Source organism: Poecilia mexicana, unplaced genomic scaffold, assembly GCF_051168715.1.
Source record: "Poecilia mexicana isolate PSO_F unplaced genomic scaffold, ASM5116871v1 scaffold_2, whole genome shotgun sequence".
Lineage (NCBI taxonomy): Eukaryota > Metazoa > Chordata > Actinopteri > Cyprinodontiformes > Poeciliidae > Poecilia > Poecilia mexicana.
The window spans coordinates 45,376,558-45,393,520 of NW_028263371.1; the positions used below are offsets into that span (position 1 = coordinate 45,376,558).

At 36.1% G+C, this 16,963-nt stretch overlaps 1 protein-coding gene across 1 annotated transcript; it reads right to left on the bottom strand.

Moving 5' to 3' along the window:
• Window positions 1–1,441: 1,441 nt before the first annotated feature.
• Window positions 1,442–12,934, bottom strand: arsh (arylsulfatase H). Its single transcript, XM_088001668.1, has 11 exons — window positions 12,876–12,934; window positions 12,244–12,399; window positions 11,324–11,445; window positions 11,082–11,204; window positions 8,473–8,675; window positions 7,616–7,836; window positions 5,392–5,528; window positions 5,036–5,173; window positions 4,793–4,952; window positions 4,407–4,528; window positions 1,442–2,711 (listed from the first exon to the last, which is right to left on the bottom strand). Exons 2-11 carry the CDS (start codon window positions 12,390–12,392, stop codon window positions 2,317–2,319), a joined length of 1,770 nt encoding a protein of 589 aa, XP_087857794.1. The 5' UTR covers window positions 12,393–12,399; window positions 12,876–12,934; the 3' UTR covers window positions 1,442–2,316.
• Between the last annotated feature and the right edge of the window lie 4,029 nt (window positions 12,935–16,963).

The following is a 16,963-nucleotide window of genomic DNA, read 5'->3' on the forward strand; positions in this document are numbered from 1 at the left end:
TGTCTCCTCACTTACGACATGAGCACTTTCTGCAGGGGAAGGGCAAAAATTAGGAGGAGAAGCAAAAATGAGTTTTGAAGAGCAGTAAACAGAGGAGGAAGGGAAATTATCAGATGCTGCTTTTGCTAACTTTGATGTTGGGACTGCCTGCCATGGCTGGAGGGGAAACAATGACGATGATGATAAGGGTGATAACAAATGGTGATGACACCTATGATGAAGGAGTTCACACTGTACTTCATAGCGTTTTATTATTAAAGCATGTCAAAGTAGGTCAGTCCCCCCTCAGCCCCCCTTGCCTGGCACTGGTTTAATTCAGTAAAGCAGACTTTGTGCACTTGATCTTAATGACGGGTTGCGAGTGAAGAGAAGAGATAAAAGTATTATGGTGTCTGCTGCAGAAAAGAGGAGAAGGTTATGAAGTCAGAGGTCAGAGGAGACGGTGAGGAAGGAGCATAAGGAAAATGGCGCAGAACAAAGACCAGAGAGAACACCGAATACAAAACTTAGAATGCTGAATACTGCAGCAATGTTCTGCAGTGGCTGAATGTGAATTATTTTTCTTGCAAAAAAGATGCAAACTAATGCTTATTTTGTTACCGTATTCATCATCAGACAGAATTCCAACTTCATTTTGCCGTTTTCTTTTCCTACCTCAAGACACTGTAGAACCATTCATCGTTTTAACCGCAGTCTGACTTTGCCCCCTAATGGTGCAAAGAGTTAACTACTTTCATTTTACAAAATGCTTAGCAGGACCTAAGCCTTTTTGTAAAATGGCTTAGCACAAACAATCTGGCATTAAGAATAATGAAATAAAAACAACCCTTTAAAATATTTAAGTGCTAAAGAAAATTCAAAAACCTCCAATGGCTCATGTTCATGATATATCAGGGTCTAAAATGACCTGCTCTCCAGCAAAGATCTATGAGCCCATGAAAAAGAACCAGATATGAAGTTTTAAGCAGAACTTCATGCAGCATGCCTTAGAGCAATCAAACCACCAAGAAACCCTTCAATAGAAATGTTCCCAATGCTCAAAGCAATGGAAGGGTCATCACAGCAAACTTATCTTTAGTATTTTGCATTATAGAAATAACACTTCTGGAGAGAAAAGGACATACAACATCACAAAGAGATCGCTGGTATTCTGGACCCTCTAAACCAGAATGTTTTTAACTGGTCAAATATGTTATCAGCACAACACATTTTTGACTTTTGGAAAAAAACAAAACAAAAAAAAAACAAAAAAAAAAAACAGGACATCCATATTCATGTGGATGTCAGTTGAGTAGTAGAGCATCTATGGGAAGAGTTGATAGCTATTCTTATTCAGCCTGGTTTATGCTTGACAGCTTCAGCAGAGGAAAAAAATAAAGAGATGTCTTAGCTTGAGAAATTTTAGGGCTAGATAAAACTAGGTAATAAACACAAGAGTACATTACACTGTTATTTATTTATTATTTTATAAATTTGCAAACAAGTACAAGATGCAGTTTTTATTTCATGAGCTTTAAAAAAACATTCTGTACAATGAGGATGAGAATGACTTGCAACAAAATGTGGGACAATATCAGGTGAGCTAATTTTATTTATGTAGCACCTTTTCAGCAACAATGTAATTCAAAGTACTTTACATGAATTAGAGGACATACAAACGAACAGAAAAACAGAAGAAAAGCAAAAGAAACAACAAACGTGCTTCACAATTATGAACTATTAGGAGTTTCTCTGAATCTGTTTGTTGTAATTGATTGGGAAGGTAACATTTTTTATTCCTGTTCTGGATTGACTGAAGTATATGAACTAAATGGTCCCGTTCTGGGTTGCTGGATAAGAATAAGTACTCAACAAAATGCAAACTAAAAGGAGTTTCTCTGGACTAACCAAATGATTTACACAGTATAAAAACTGTCTGATCAGCACAGTACTTTAAATTGCTTCATTCATATCAACGCAGTTTGAGTTATTCTGGTTACATTTTGTTTCACATTTAATTTACTCTCTTTTTTAATTATATTATTCTCTTTTTTAATTTCTCTTAGTGATAGAAACATAGTCATAGTCACATTATTTCTAAAACAAATTGATTGGGACAAGGTTTCAAATCAAAAAGCTTCCATACAGAATGATTGCACAGCCTGAAATGCTCAAATTCCAAATACATGGTTCACTTTTGTCAAATGACGATAATAAAAAAAAAACTATTAAAAAATTAAACTAATATATAAATTAGTTTAATTTTTTCATTTTTTAAGCAGTAAACTTGCAGACATATGTCAGCAAGGAAGAACTTCACTAACCCGAAACCTATTTTTAAATGTTTTTGTCTTCCTTGCACCCACAAAAAGGGAAGGTCCCACAGCACGGCTGCAGCCAGGGTCTCCACAAAATCTTTTCCCAGCTCATTTGGTTTTGAATTGTGTTGGGCTGAACTTGAACGTCATCAGATCCCTCTTTACTTGGAAAGGTGCTCTTATGTTTCTCTACGGCTTTGGCAACCTGCTGGAGGATTTCAGCGTATCGAGGCTCAGTCTCAGGGGTCAGCTGTCGGGACTCCGAGGGGTCGTGGAAAAGGTCGTACAGCAGCGGTGGGTTATGGTGGGTCACATGTTGGCCATGACACAGGCAAACCTTAGTGTCATAGCACCCCCCAGCGCCAGGCGGAAAGAAGTTTGGCGTGAAAAAATGCACCTTGAAGATGGAGTTGCCTAACAGAGACACACAACAAAAGCCAGAAACACTTAGTGATTTCTTCACCATCACATGTTTGCATAATGTTTTGCCGAGAAAGTCAGACATCACCAGTGGAAACAAGCCTACCAAATGTTTTGTTTGATGTCATTGCTTTTATTTGGGAACATCTATTTAAAAAAAAATGTGGCACTAAAACCAGGAAGCAGGAAAGAGAAAAAAACTTGACAAGTGGGAACGTGTTGTAACAGGCAGTTTGGGCACTGACAATGTTGAAAACAAATCGCTAGTAAATGTTTGCAGCAGTTCACCAAAAGAACCAGAGAGCCCAGTCTGACAACCAAACCCGATTCAAATCTTTAAAAAAAAAAAGAAAAGAAAAGAAAGAAAACTTGGTTGGAGATGGATTTGTGTTGCTAGAGAATCAAAACGTGATATTGCACTCACAATGGCAGAAGAGTCTAATTTCAAGCAGCCATACATTATTGCCATTGTTTGAGATAGACTTGAACAGATTAGCGCAAAATCAATAAGTGGAAAGAAAATTAATTCATATTTTTAACAGATACATTTGTTTAAAAAAAAAGTGCTATTCAAGTGTATGCAGTACCTTTTACTTTTATACCCCTAAATAAATTGAGTTCAGCAAACAACCTTTGGAACATCACCAAATGGTAACACACACTCCATATTCATTTGTAATTTAATCTCAAGAGAAAAAGAACAACTTATTAGGGAACAACACAAACAGCATCATGATGATCAACAGACCCGACAAATCAGGAATAAAGTGTTGGGGAAGTTTACAGCTGGCTTCGTGTTTGGATGTAGTCGAGAGAAGAAGACTCATTCTTAGATATTTTCTGCTTCAGCAAGATATCTCAAACCAGGTTAGACAAAGAAAAGAGAAATGAAAAACCTACATGTGGGATCTATTTTCTTGCACATGTTGTGTTTCGGGGCTGCAGGAAAGTAAGAGAGAACAAAACGTTCAGCAGAAAACAGGAAGGCTGAATGGAGTTCAGCAAAGTTGTTCTGGTTTATCCGAACAACTTTTCCTGTTGCATAACAACCTCTGCCTTTTATGTAACAGAAAATGATGGAACCTTTTAGGAGAGCACAGATTCTCAATGGAGCATACTGGGACACTTCTCTTATTTCTAACAGCCACTATAATAATTGCATGCACAAGACATGTCAGCTTGCATTTTTTTCTGTTTTCAAATAATAGTAAAGCTCTCTTTTAGATTCAGTTTTCTCACACAGTTGATCTCACCACTGTTCCAGCTGTAGATCATTAATGAAGACAAAGGGCAAAAATGAATGTTTTTACATAAATGTTGTTATAACTCCCATTACAGCTGTACAAAAAAATATGTATTGACAGGGAAAAACCTGACCGGAGAGTAGAATTTAACTACAAAAGTCAGACATATACATCGCTACTTACCATTTAACATAACATTTTCATATGTTATGTTCAATATGTGGGTTCTAAGACAATGAAATGTCTCAACTTTGTTGTGTTTTTTTTTTCTGTCACTTTCTGTTTTTTCTGTCATCCTTTAGTGAAAAGCCACACGTCACAAAACAGTCATGATAAGATCTGTTTCAATTCTGTCTCATGGAAATATTTCATACCTCATTAAATCTGAAAATATACATCTGCTGAATGGCTGAGCACATTTCTGTTTCTGCGTGTGTGAACTTACTATCAGGTGGATGCCACCGCACCGCATTCAGGTACACACCGCAGTAGTGGAACATGAATTCATGCTCTGATCGTGCAGCTTTCCCCTCCAGCAGTGGCATGAGGTTATAGCCATCTAACTGTCTGAGAAAGAGTCAGAGTAAGAGAAGAGAGGACTGTGAGGAATGCATGAGGAACAACACAGATTTGATGTATGTGAAGATTCTGTGACAAAAATCTTGATGACCTCCCTTGTAAAGTGTGTGCACCTGTGTTTTACGCTAAAGGAATTAAAGTGAGATTTAGTTCGCATCCAGACATTTTTCTCTTTTTTTTTTTGTTGTTGTTTAGACTAGACGAGCTGTTGAAGATTACAAAGGTGTCATATTATAAAGTATTGGTCTGTACCTATCTGGGTCGGTGTCCTTGGCTAAGTATTTCAGGGTGGGGTAGAGATCCATGAGGCTCGTAGGCTCATCAACTACTCTCCCTGCTGCCAGTCTGCCAGGCCAGCGAAAAATACCAGGGACCCTGATCCCCCCTTCCCAACCTCCCATCGCTTTCCCACCTGGAGATGAGGCAAAAAGGCAGAAATTACACAAATATTTGTGGGAGTGTCATCGATCAAAATCACCCTGACGTATGACTGACCTTTATATATACTGTTCCAGCCTCCTTTCTGGCCGATAAGAGAATCAGAATCTTCTAAATGCCCACCGTGGTCTGAAGTAAAATGCATGAAGGTATTGTTGGCCAGGCCGAGTGAATCCACCGTTTCCATTATTTTACCTGAAAACAGTGGAGGTTGGTGAGATGCAATCATCTGAGATAACACAGTAAAAGGTCACTCATTCTTTCCCTTTTCCACCCTTTAAAACTTAAAGTTTATTGAAATCTTATGCTTTTAGTCAGTTATGAACTCAAGTAAAATAAAACATTCCTGCCTTCTGAGGTCTAACACAAGATTTGCACTTATTAACATATTAGGTTTACGCCTTTTGACTTACCAATGATCCAGTCCACTTCTTCTAGGTTGTCGCCATAGCGACCGTGGAGGCTCTTTCCAGCAAAGGCAGGCGTTGTGAACAGAGGCGTGTGGATATGAGCCAAAGAGAAGAAGAGGAGGAACGGACGATCAGCATTCCTAAAGAGGAAGTGAGCCAGAGATGTTCTCAGGCATAACATCTCTTTAACCATTACTCATACTGTTGTAACAAACAATTTAGATGGACATACATAATAATGTGGACAAGATTAGCAAAATAACAAGTTCCCACTATGCCAAATTCTCAAGTGAACTAAAATAATTTACTAACTGGGGTGATAACTCCCTGTTGCTTCATTCCAGCAATCTGTGTCCAAAATTTCCACCAGAAAACTTGCTAAGCCTGGTGGTTGGGCTCTAGGGCAGTCATTCATCCAGCGGACCGTTGTGTTCTTGAGTTAAAAATTTTTTAAAGTTGACATGAAATTTAAAAATATCACTTGATAAATATGTGTTATTGAAAGAATGTAAGATTAATACCCGAACACCAACTACAAAGTCTTAAAAAATGCAAACATTTTAAAAAAGACTTTAAAAAATAAGCAATGCTTAGCCCGGTGGGAGCACAAGTAAAGCCTGGTGGCCCGCCAGGCTTAATATAATGCACTGAGAGAAACCCTGTGTTTCACAAAAAACACAAAGCAAATAAAGCTTAACAATAATCCTCAGATTGAGTTTATAAATATTAAATAGTAAAGGATTTCTAAGTGTAGGTTGCATGCTAAGGTCATATCCGTAACAAGTGAGGTCAAGAGTATTTTGGTGTGAGAACCACTGAGCTACACTTAATCCTGGAAAACAATTGGTATTCTATTATGTTTTACTAAATTTGGTGTAATTCAAATCCATAAAAAAAATATTGCAAGCTGATAAGAGTTTCAAACCATATTATTTTCTTGTGTAACAGTAGTTCTAAGGTATATCTACTAAAAACACTCTTGGATTTGCAAAATACTGACAATGTACTCAGATAGTTTTATCTGAGTACATTCACTGATTCATGGAAATAAACTCATATTATAAAATAATCACCAGTGCATAGGTAAAAATATAATTACCTTTCTTTATTCTTAATTTTATTTTCAGTTTGAACAGAATGTTTAAAAACTCTGACTTAGTAATACATGATTTTCTGTTTCTATGGGGTGTAAATATGAAGAGGCCAATTTTGCTTGGGCACTCTTCAAAATGAGAAATGCAAGAGACAGATTTATGTTAATGTTCATAAATAAATATAGAAGAAAATACTGACTGGCCTAAAAGTGTTAATTTCTACAGTCAAAGTAATAATTAAAAAGCAACTAAAAAAAACCCCAACAAGCTGTTAGTTGATCTCAAAGGGCAGCTTCATATACTTTCCAGGGACATAGTGCCATTTTATAGCACAATCAAATAACTATTCCCTTCAATTGATTATGTCCTGAAATTGTATGCTCCTTCATTATGTCATTTACAAATATTCTCAGCAGCATTGAACTGAAGAATGCTGTTGTTAGTCTGGTGGTGAGGGGTTCTCTGTGAGACAGGAGCCCTGCTGGCGAATGCATCTTCGAGGAAGAGTTTTGGGTAAATAGGTTGTGGTTTGTCTGAGCAAGCGTTTAGGCACACCCAAATAACTGACATGGGAGGTTAAGGGATTTGTCAAACATGAATGGAATAATCAAAGCGACACTCCATGAATGTTTTTGATGAATGAATAACATTAAAACATTTAATGAAGTTCAAATAACGTCGGTTTTACATAAAACCTCTCTAGCCCTATTATTGAGTGCTACATATTCTACTAATATATCAACTGGGAAAGTTTTTTTGCTGATCAATGAATGACTATGGAACTACTTTTATCAGTTTTGATTGTTTTAGTTTAAATTATTCCCCTATTTTGACCATTTTGTCCTTTTATTTGGATTACTTGTCATTAATCTATTTGAGCTCTCTCTAACTAAACTATAGGAGTTTTGGAGAATTCCTTTAGTTTATTTGATGCTTTTTACTTCAGGTTGTTCTAAAGTACACACAAATCTTAAAAGTATCAAATTTGCAAACACATCACAATCATTGGCTTATATAGGAGGTATATATCTAGTATAATTTAAGATATTGGCGTATCTGTGAGTTTTGAGACTTTCTGTGGGGGAAAAAAGGACAGAGCCGCTCATTATTTTGCACTGACATGCTTACCTTACCTCTTTATGAAATTCTGTGCTTCTGCCAGCAGTCTTTGGGGCAGTGTCTCCACTGTCATGGGCTGTTCTATCACATCTTGGTTCCTCATAATGATGCAGTTCCAGGTTCGAAGAAGCCCAAAGGGGACATACCACACAGCTGCTGCTACTGTGCTGACAAAGAAAAGTAGCACCAGTAGCCACAGGCTAACTTCAAGGAGCCCACATAGACGGACACACACCTGAAAAGACATATGGATCGAACATACACAAATGTATTGACTCTTTTACATACAGTTTTTATGTTACAGTTTGATTTTGGTATATTGAGACATACTGACGCATATCATGTTACACGGTTGTCACTTTGAGATTCATGCCATTAGATACTAATAGTTTAAATGTTCTTACTAAACCTGTTTCCTTTCTTAAACTATCAATAGAAAATACTCTACTTGGCTGTCACTCTTAAAGGCTTCTATGAATTTCTTCTCATTTACAATTTTTGCTTCAAGTGCCATTCCCTTTGCTCTACCTGTGGAACAGCTGGTTTCTATTTGTCCCACAGGCAACTTTCCTTGCCAGTTCTTCTGAATTTCAGTTTCGACATTGGGTTTTTCCTTAATGTGAGTCTCTGACTAATGCAACTGAGTTTCACAACCAAAGTTTCTGTTTTCAATTTGCTTCTCAAACCCTTTGGCACTTGTCTGCATGATTACACGAGTTGCTAAGCTTTTGACTTAACACAACAGTTTTTTTTTTTTTGAGTGTGTTCCTTTTCATCCAGCAAAAAAACAAAAAAACAACAAAAAGAAAACATATCTGTTTCTTATAAATGTGGAGAAAGAAAAATAAAACCAAGACAAAGTCACACCCACCATTGTAAGAAGTCCCAGTCCAAGCAGTAGGGTTAGATGTTGGAGTGCAAGTTGAAGATCCACCAGCACATCGCTGCCCTCCCCGGGAACGCAGTCGTTAAAAAGGGTGAATGGCAGGCCATAGAAATAGCTGAAACCATGCTGGTTTGGGTGATGACAGTGATCACCTCTGGATTCACAGTTCACACCCTGGTGCCATTTACCTGCAGGAGCACAAGATTAAAAACAGAACTCTATTAATGTAAAGACAAAAAAGAGCAAAGAGGCCACATCACTACATAAATCTTCAGACCTTTCATCATGCATAATTTGGTCTGGCTCGATTGAAAAATTCAGCAGATCCTACTACGTTCTTTAAAATGTATTTCCTTATGTGTCATCACACATGAGCATAAGACTGAGTGACAAGGAAAAAAATTCTAAAAGGCCGCTGCTATTTGCTCTATCAAGACTGGAGAGAAAAATACTGTCTACTGAAAGTTGGTGGTTTGATGCAGGAAAAGCAAGAATTATGGGAGATTTCAGCACCTGCTTCACAGGGGGTTCATTAAAAGTGACAAAATAAATTAACTCTGTGACTAAGATCTGTGAGAGTGTGGATTTTAGAACTCACAGATTCTTTTAAAAAGTTTAAATAGTCTGGGGTTGTGTTATTGAGCACAGATGTACAAACAAAGTTTGTATATTTTTAAAACCATCCTACTTAATTGCACATTTCATGGAACTTGGGGGTGCTATTTTTAACAAATGTACTGTATTTTTTCTTTTGTTGTAAATGTTCCCTTATTTTTATAATATTTTATCTTTGTCTGAATTTGCATGTTTCACTGATGGGACACCTAAAATTTCATCTAGGAGGGACAATAAAGGATTCTATTCTATTCTATTCTATTCTATTCTATAAAATAAAACTCTCCATCTCTTAATTTTTACCTCTGCTAAGTACAACTTTGAGCTTATGCAATAGCTAGTTCAATTTGCCCTCATTTGCTTCACTTGCAAATGAGAGGCTTTGAATCGCCATGAATTTAGTGCAGGCTTCTTTGTGAATCTAATCTACATATAAAGAAAATAGCAGAAGCGAAATTGCTACAAACGATGGAGTTAATGTCATTGATTTGCGAATTGTCTATTCAATTTTTAATAAAAGTATGTTGGAAGAGTTCTGAGTCAGACAGCAAACCCGATCGCCTCAGTGATTCTTGAGAATAGGGACAAAATGGGTTTTAATTTTCCCATATATTTTTTAAATTATTTCTCAACCTTATGTATGCAAATATGACAAATAATGTTTAGAAAATATGAAGATGCTAAGGTACAGGCTCCCAGATGCGAATTTTTTTTTTAAAATTACATTTTTAATCGACCTGACCCAAAACTTTGTCATCACCATCTGACAAAAATAAATCTAAAATGATTTTTAAAATACCCCATTAGTGATATTTTTACTCAATTTACAGACAAATGCTTCTCAAGAAATAAAATATTTTAATCGACCTGACCCAAAACTTTGTCATCACCATCTGACAAAAATAAATCTAAAATGATTTTTAAAATACCCCATTAGTGATATTTTTACTCAATTTACAGACAAATGCTTCTCAAGAAATAAAATAAATATTATTTAAAACAAAAAACAAGAAAAAGTCCATCTGATGGAGTTGACAGTGCATGACGGAGTTGACACAGAACTGAAGGTGGTGACAAACTAGTGAGTAAAATGAAAAACTTGGTACATGTGAAGTAATGCAATTCATGTAAAATACATTAAAATGAATTAGTTGCACAATTAAGTGAGATTTGACAACAATTTCACTGAAAGAGTCAGAAAAACTCTGACGGAGTTGACATCTGACGGAGTTGACGAAATGCCAAACTACCTCAATTTATATGATGTTATTCTGAAGGAGGCCATATTGTAGCTCGTCAGGTCCATGAAATCCTTACATCATACCAAAATTAAGCTTTTATTTCGCAAAATTTCATCAAAGTTTTGTAAATTGTCAGTTATGGAGTTGACACATCATGGTTGTGACAAACAACTTAGGAATAAAACAGAAGAAAAAACTAAAGAATAACTTAAGTTAACCGGAGCTAACTAGCCCTCCTAGCAAAGGAAGAAAAAAGACAACGTCATGGGGTCCTCAGAAGTTCTGGTGCCCCCCAATAATGCCTGATGTTTTTACATTCTTTTCATTTCTGACGGTGTTGACAAAAACTAAGGACAAATTTCAATGGAGTTGGAAAATATCTAAAAAATATTTTTAATTCAATTTATCGATACTTTTATAATTATTTATATGACTACTTATACTTAATTGTCATGATATATAATTTTAGTATTTCTTTAATTGTTTTAAACTATATGAATGTATTGAGTTCTGCTCCTGGACAAGGGCTTTTACAGGCATCATCCACCGACTACAATGTTTAAAATAAAAAAATATTCAGCAAAAAAAAGAAAAATATACATTGTTGTGCTCACATGACCCAGGTTAGTTTAGTTAGATATTTGAAAAAAATATATTTTGTGTATATTTTATTCAAATTTCATGCTTTATCCATAGGACCTGTTTTGTCCCTATTCTCAAGAATCACTGGCCTCTTACCGACTAGGCCGGTGGTGTATCCCTGTTGCTGCAGCCTCTTAGCAAAGGTAGTCTCATTAGGTGGAAGTCCCCCTGAACCTCCGAGAAACAGCAGTACCTGGACACGGCCTGGGCTGGCCATCCCTGGTCAACACATATGAACGCAAAAACAAATTAAATAAAAACTGATGGAACCTTGCATGTGGTAGATTTAACTACACATTATCATGTAAATGTTTGGCTCTAAGCAGGAGATCATTTACCTGAACGAAGTGGATAACGGCCTGTCATCAGAGCGGCCCGGCTTGGCGTGCAGAGAGGAGCTGCTGCGATGTACTGGGTCAGTTTTACTCCCTCTGAAGCCAGTCTGTCTATGTTGGGAGTTCTTCGGGAACAGTAAAAAATAAAAATGAGTAATATAAAACGTATAATACAAATATTACTTTGTATTATATGATTGTTTTAGAAAACTTGGTACTAAGACCAGATCTAATTACACACAGCTAATCCAGCTGTTATTGGCAACCTTGGTAATTTGGTCTTTTTCTGAAGCAGCATACTCTTCAACTGAAAAATGTGCAGAAGATTTTTTTTCTCCATTTGTTATCATCCTACTCACTGTGAAAGGTGACAGTATAAACTTGCCTCTTCGTCTATCCTTGTTTATTACAGTTCCAGATTTTCCAGATTCTATATATATATATATATATATATATATATATATATATATATATATATATATATATATATATATATTTCATATGGGAAAGTGCAGGTGAGAGGCTTTTTACTTGTACAGTCATTTCCTGATTTAGGAAGCTCAGTGAACTCTTACCTAAGTCTATTTTTTTTCCTCTCTGTCCCATTTTGAAAAGTAGCTTTGTCACAGTTTAAGTTATTTTAAACATTTTCTGTAAATATGGGCAAGTTTAGATGAAAATCTGTTTTATCTAAATTATATTTTTTCTTGTCTTTCCAATTTTGAAAAACGGCTACATCAAAGATACTCTGATCAACTTAAATTTGTATATTACATTAAAATAAAAACACCTTCAGTTAGCTAGACTTACTTGTGATGTTCTTATCATGAATACATTTTATTCTATAAAAGATTTTACTAACATTTTTCAATTTCACAGATCTTTACTGAGGACATCAAAAATATGGATTGTGTATGGTTTACCTGATGGTATCATTGCCATAGCAACCTATGTCCCCAATCCCGAGGTCGTCCACCATCATTAGGACAAAGTTAGGCCTCTTGTCCTCCACCTCCCCTTTGACATCACTTCCTGATGCCAGGAGCAGGGAAAGAAGAAGAGGTGCCAGCATGGCAGATCTGAGCAGAAGACAGTCATATATTACTCCTATTTCTTTTTTTCCCCCCAAAACTTACGTCGTGTTAGTTTGATTGACATGAACTTTTATATTTTGCAAGAAAAAGTGATTTTAATTTTATTTTTATATTGTCAAAACACATTGCATTGACTAACTGCATAGCCATTCTGCAAGGGATTTTGTTTTGCCTCTAAAGTGCAAATTATTACGGGGAAGTCTTAAAGACTGCATGTTATTGCGTAATCCCAACACATGAAGTGAATCTGAACACTTCTTATGTAAGGAAGGAGTGCCCAGATTCAGACACGCTGTTATAAAACACCATTTGAAGTGTGAACTCTGGCAGAGTCCGCACGGCTCTCCGAGCAAACGTGCCGCAATTAAATGCAAGCCGTAACGTGAGTGAATAAAAACTGAATGTCTCCTGATTAACTGCAGCGTTAAAATGTATTTAAACTCCTCGCAATTTAAACTCACCTCCATCAAACTACTCTACCTCAAAGCTGTTCCTGCTTTGCTCAGGTCCCTCCTCCAAAGGTTTACAGTAATAAATGTCACCAACGCGCAACACATTTCAGGCTCCAGTAAAACAGGTAGCTCATGCGCCACGACGATACACAGTTATGCACTGCGTCAAGGTGTCGTCAGAGTTTTCAAATACAACAAACAAAAGGTTAAAACAATGAAAAGATTACAGAAATTTAAAAGTGCTTTTGTTGCTAATAGACAAAATAATAATCAGAGCCTACGAAACTTAGGTAACTACTAGTTTTGAGGAATATTAGCGTTATTATATTAGGAGACGCGCAGTATTTTCATTTGACCAAAAATTTTGTTCTTGATCTTGATATGAAATAATGAGACTTCTTTTGCTAAAATTGCATCTTGATAGTTTAAGATGCAGCAATCAAACCCTTCTTACAATTGGTGACTGTATTTTGGCATATTTCCACTGGTATGTTGATTATTTATATCTGGTTGAAAAATGTATTTTTAGTTACAGTGCCTCCTTGTCATCACTTTAATTGTCATTAACACATCACATAACTCTCTGTCTTTATAGATCAATGTAAACTTGAATTTAAATGATGTGCACCTCAGTAATTAGAATATTATTGAAAAGTTAAATGTATTTCAGTTATTCAATAAAAAGTACATTCGTATTCTTTTTTAAAAAATTAGACAAAAAGTGATTTTTAGTATCAGTTTCAGGTAATTTTAATAATTATGGCCTAAAGGTAAAAAAAAAAAGACAATTAAAATATTATAAAAGATTAATAAAATATAATTTATATCATAGAAATGTTTTGTTTTGGGCTTCACAATCAGCTGTCATTGATGTGTAATCTTATACATATAAGAAGCTGACTGTTCACAGTGTACCAAATCCATTCATATCAGAAGAAAGTAAAGTGAAAGGAAAAAGGGTGTTCAAAAATGAAGCAGATGTAGCACAGCATAATCAGGATATTGTAGTACTGGCAAGAGGAATATGTACGATGCCAAACCAAATAAACCAGACAAAAAGCCACTAATAAAACAGTCTGGCCTTTCTTAGCAACTCACAGTTTGATAACTTCCATGTCAATCTGTCGAACAAGTTTAACTGCCTGATTATCAAGCCCTTTCTTAATACTTTGAAGACAGAGAACGCCAAACTGTTCCTGAGAGAGTCAAACATAAGAGAAATGTCTTGTCAACAGAATCGCAACATATGATCCATCCACTGAGACAAAGACAGAAAAAATGAATTGGCACTGCTAGTATATGATCATTGTTAAAGAGATTTATCTGTATTTATATGAGTCGGTTTATTTAACAGACATAGACAACCAAGCCCTTCTTCTTTAATTCGGTATGAGTCATGTGAGAGAAAATTCAGCCTCAATTATTTGTAATCAAAGCAAATTTATTAGTCATCACCAGGTTTCTGCTCGCACTGCTTGTACTTAGTTAGAAAGGATGGTTCTGTGTGGGTGCAACAGCTTCAGGGTACAAAATAAATATGTGCACATGTAAAGGCATCAACAGTGCTTGTGTTGTGCAAGCTGAACCTCAAGCAGGTTCCCACACTTCGTTTCTAAGGCTCTAATCAGGCGAATCTTTATAGGCCTGTCACCATAAATCATTCACAGAACCTGCACTTGACGTGTGTCTTTCCATCTAAAATACTTGACATTCCAACTCTTTTATTTAGATCTCTTCCTGGTTCTTTTTTTTTATTTATTTTTTTATTCCTCATGAGTTCTATAAACTTTTTGACATCTCAAAGGCACTGTAAAAAACAAGAAGAAACACTCTTTCACAAGTAGAAACTTTGCATCAATAAATCTTTCCTCAAGAGTTTGTGCGCAGGATTATATTGGCTTTGCAAAGCCTTAGTCATAAAGCGTTTGTATGCGCGGATCAATTTTTACCATTATTGTCCTTGGGGTGCATTGCCTTAGCAACATTACGACAGGTTTCCAAGAAGGTCCACATTGTCAGGCTATAATTTTCTAATCAAAAGTCCCGCTGAAACCTATAAAAATGAAATAACAATTAAGTTAAGGGACATCCAACAGCTGACAGACAGTTCAAGGGTTTGTCCTTATCAACCCATAGTAAAATAATCTTGTCCTTAAAATTAGCTTGTAAAACCATGTTTAGAGTCTGGAGTCTCGGATAGAGCTTTTCTCTGTAACTTTTCTGAGCATCGCATGCTCTGAAATTATGTTGAATTTGGCAAAACAGCCACTCCTCTGAAGATTAGCAGTTGTCCTAAATGTTTTCCATTTCTGAATAATCTTTCTGACTTTAGAATGATGGACTTTAAAATGTTTCTAAATAGACTCAGAACCATCCTCAGATGGGCAATGAGTGATTTCTTTCCTTCCTAGCATTCTGCTAGCTTGCTTCAAATCAGCAAATTGTTTTTACAGAGGTGGACAAACTCGTTTCCTCTGAAATCTTGCTGAATCAGTAAGGTACTTGGCTTTTCCATTTTTGCTTCATCTTTGTAATAAATGAGTGTGTATTTTGAATTGGCATTGTTAGTATAATTTGTCTATTGTAAGAGAGATTTATCTGTCTTTATGAGTCAGTTTATGTACAGACACACAGCCGAACCCTTCTTCTTTAATTCAATGAGTCATGTGAGGGAAGATTCAGCCTTAGTTATTTGTAATAAAAGCAGATCTATTCAGGTTAGATTTAAATAGTTCTAGAACCTGATAGAGGTTGTTATTATGAGCAGGTGCATATAGTGGTGTGAGCTCACAGTTAAAAACATTTTTCTTTCTTTTGTCAAATGTCACAACGCCTCGATATTACCGAATTGAGCCTTTTCTCACTTTTTGACACATTTAAATGTTTCAGATCACCAAAAGCAATTTTATATCAGACACTGATAACCTGAGCAAATAAAACATGCAGTTGATAAGTTATTCAATTTACTTAGCAAAAATAAAATCAGTAGTATTATAAAATGGAACTATAAAATCCTAGAAAGGAAAGGAGTGTGTTCTTATATCCATGACAGCACTCATGTATATCCAGTTAGTGACTGTATTTTATTTTGTTTGCTCTGCTTTGTTTTTCTTTTTTGACAGCTTAACAAAATTTCTTCAAGTTAATTTTCTAATATATATATATATATATATATAAAAAAAAAAAAAAAAAATTCCCCTCTCACCCTCCGTGGGTGGTCTCTTTCATCCTCTGAGCTCGGGTCCTCTACCAGAGGCCTGGGAGCTTGAGGGTTCTGCGCAGTATCTTGGCTGTGCCTAGAACTGCACATTTCTGGACTGAGATGTCTGATGTTGTTCCTGGGATCTGTTTGAGCCACTGCTCCAGTTTGGGGGTGACTGCCCCGAGGGCCCTGATGACCACAGGCACCACTGTGGTCTTCACCTTCCAGGCCTTCTCCAGTTCCTCTCTGAGGCCCTGGTATTTCTCCAGTTTCTCATGCTCCTTTTTCCTGATGTTGTGGTCACTTGGTATTGCTACATCCACCACAACGGCTTTCCTCTGTTCTTTATCCACCACCACAATGTCCGGTTGGTTCGACATTACCATCTTGTCTGTCTGGATCTGGAAGTCCCACAGGATCTTAGGGATCCTAAGATCCTGTGGGACTTATATATATATATATATATATATATATATATATATATATATATATATATACATGGTATGCAAATCAGGTTCTTTGTAATTTGTAACTCCTTTATCTTTAACCTTTTTTCAGGGACAAATTTTAAGTGTAGAGATTAACTCAAATGACGTTTTATGGACAGGTATGGATTACTCCTTTATTATTCCTTTATTGGTGCGACAGGTCAAAAGTCTAGAGGTGATTCAAAGGGCTTTATCATCGTCTCGTGCCCGTTGAAAGTCTGATGTGCAGCGAAGGGAGAAGTTCTTTCAAAAGAAATGGACCATCATCGAGATTCTCCCAAACATCATGTGGTCTTTTTTTTTTTTTTTTTCAAACTTATTTCTTATCATTTATCTTTGCTGGTAATCTGTTGGGGAGGAAAACATAAAAAAAAAAAAAAGACAAAACACACAAGCCAACCAGAAAC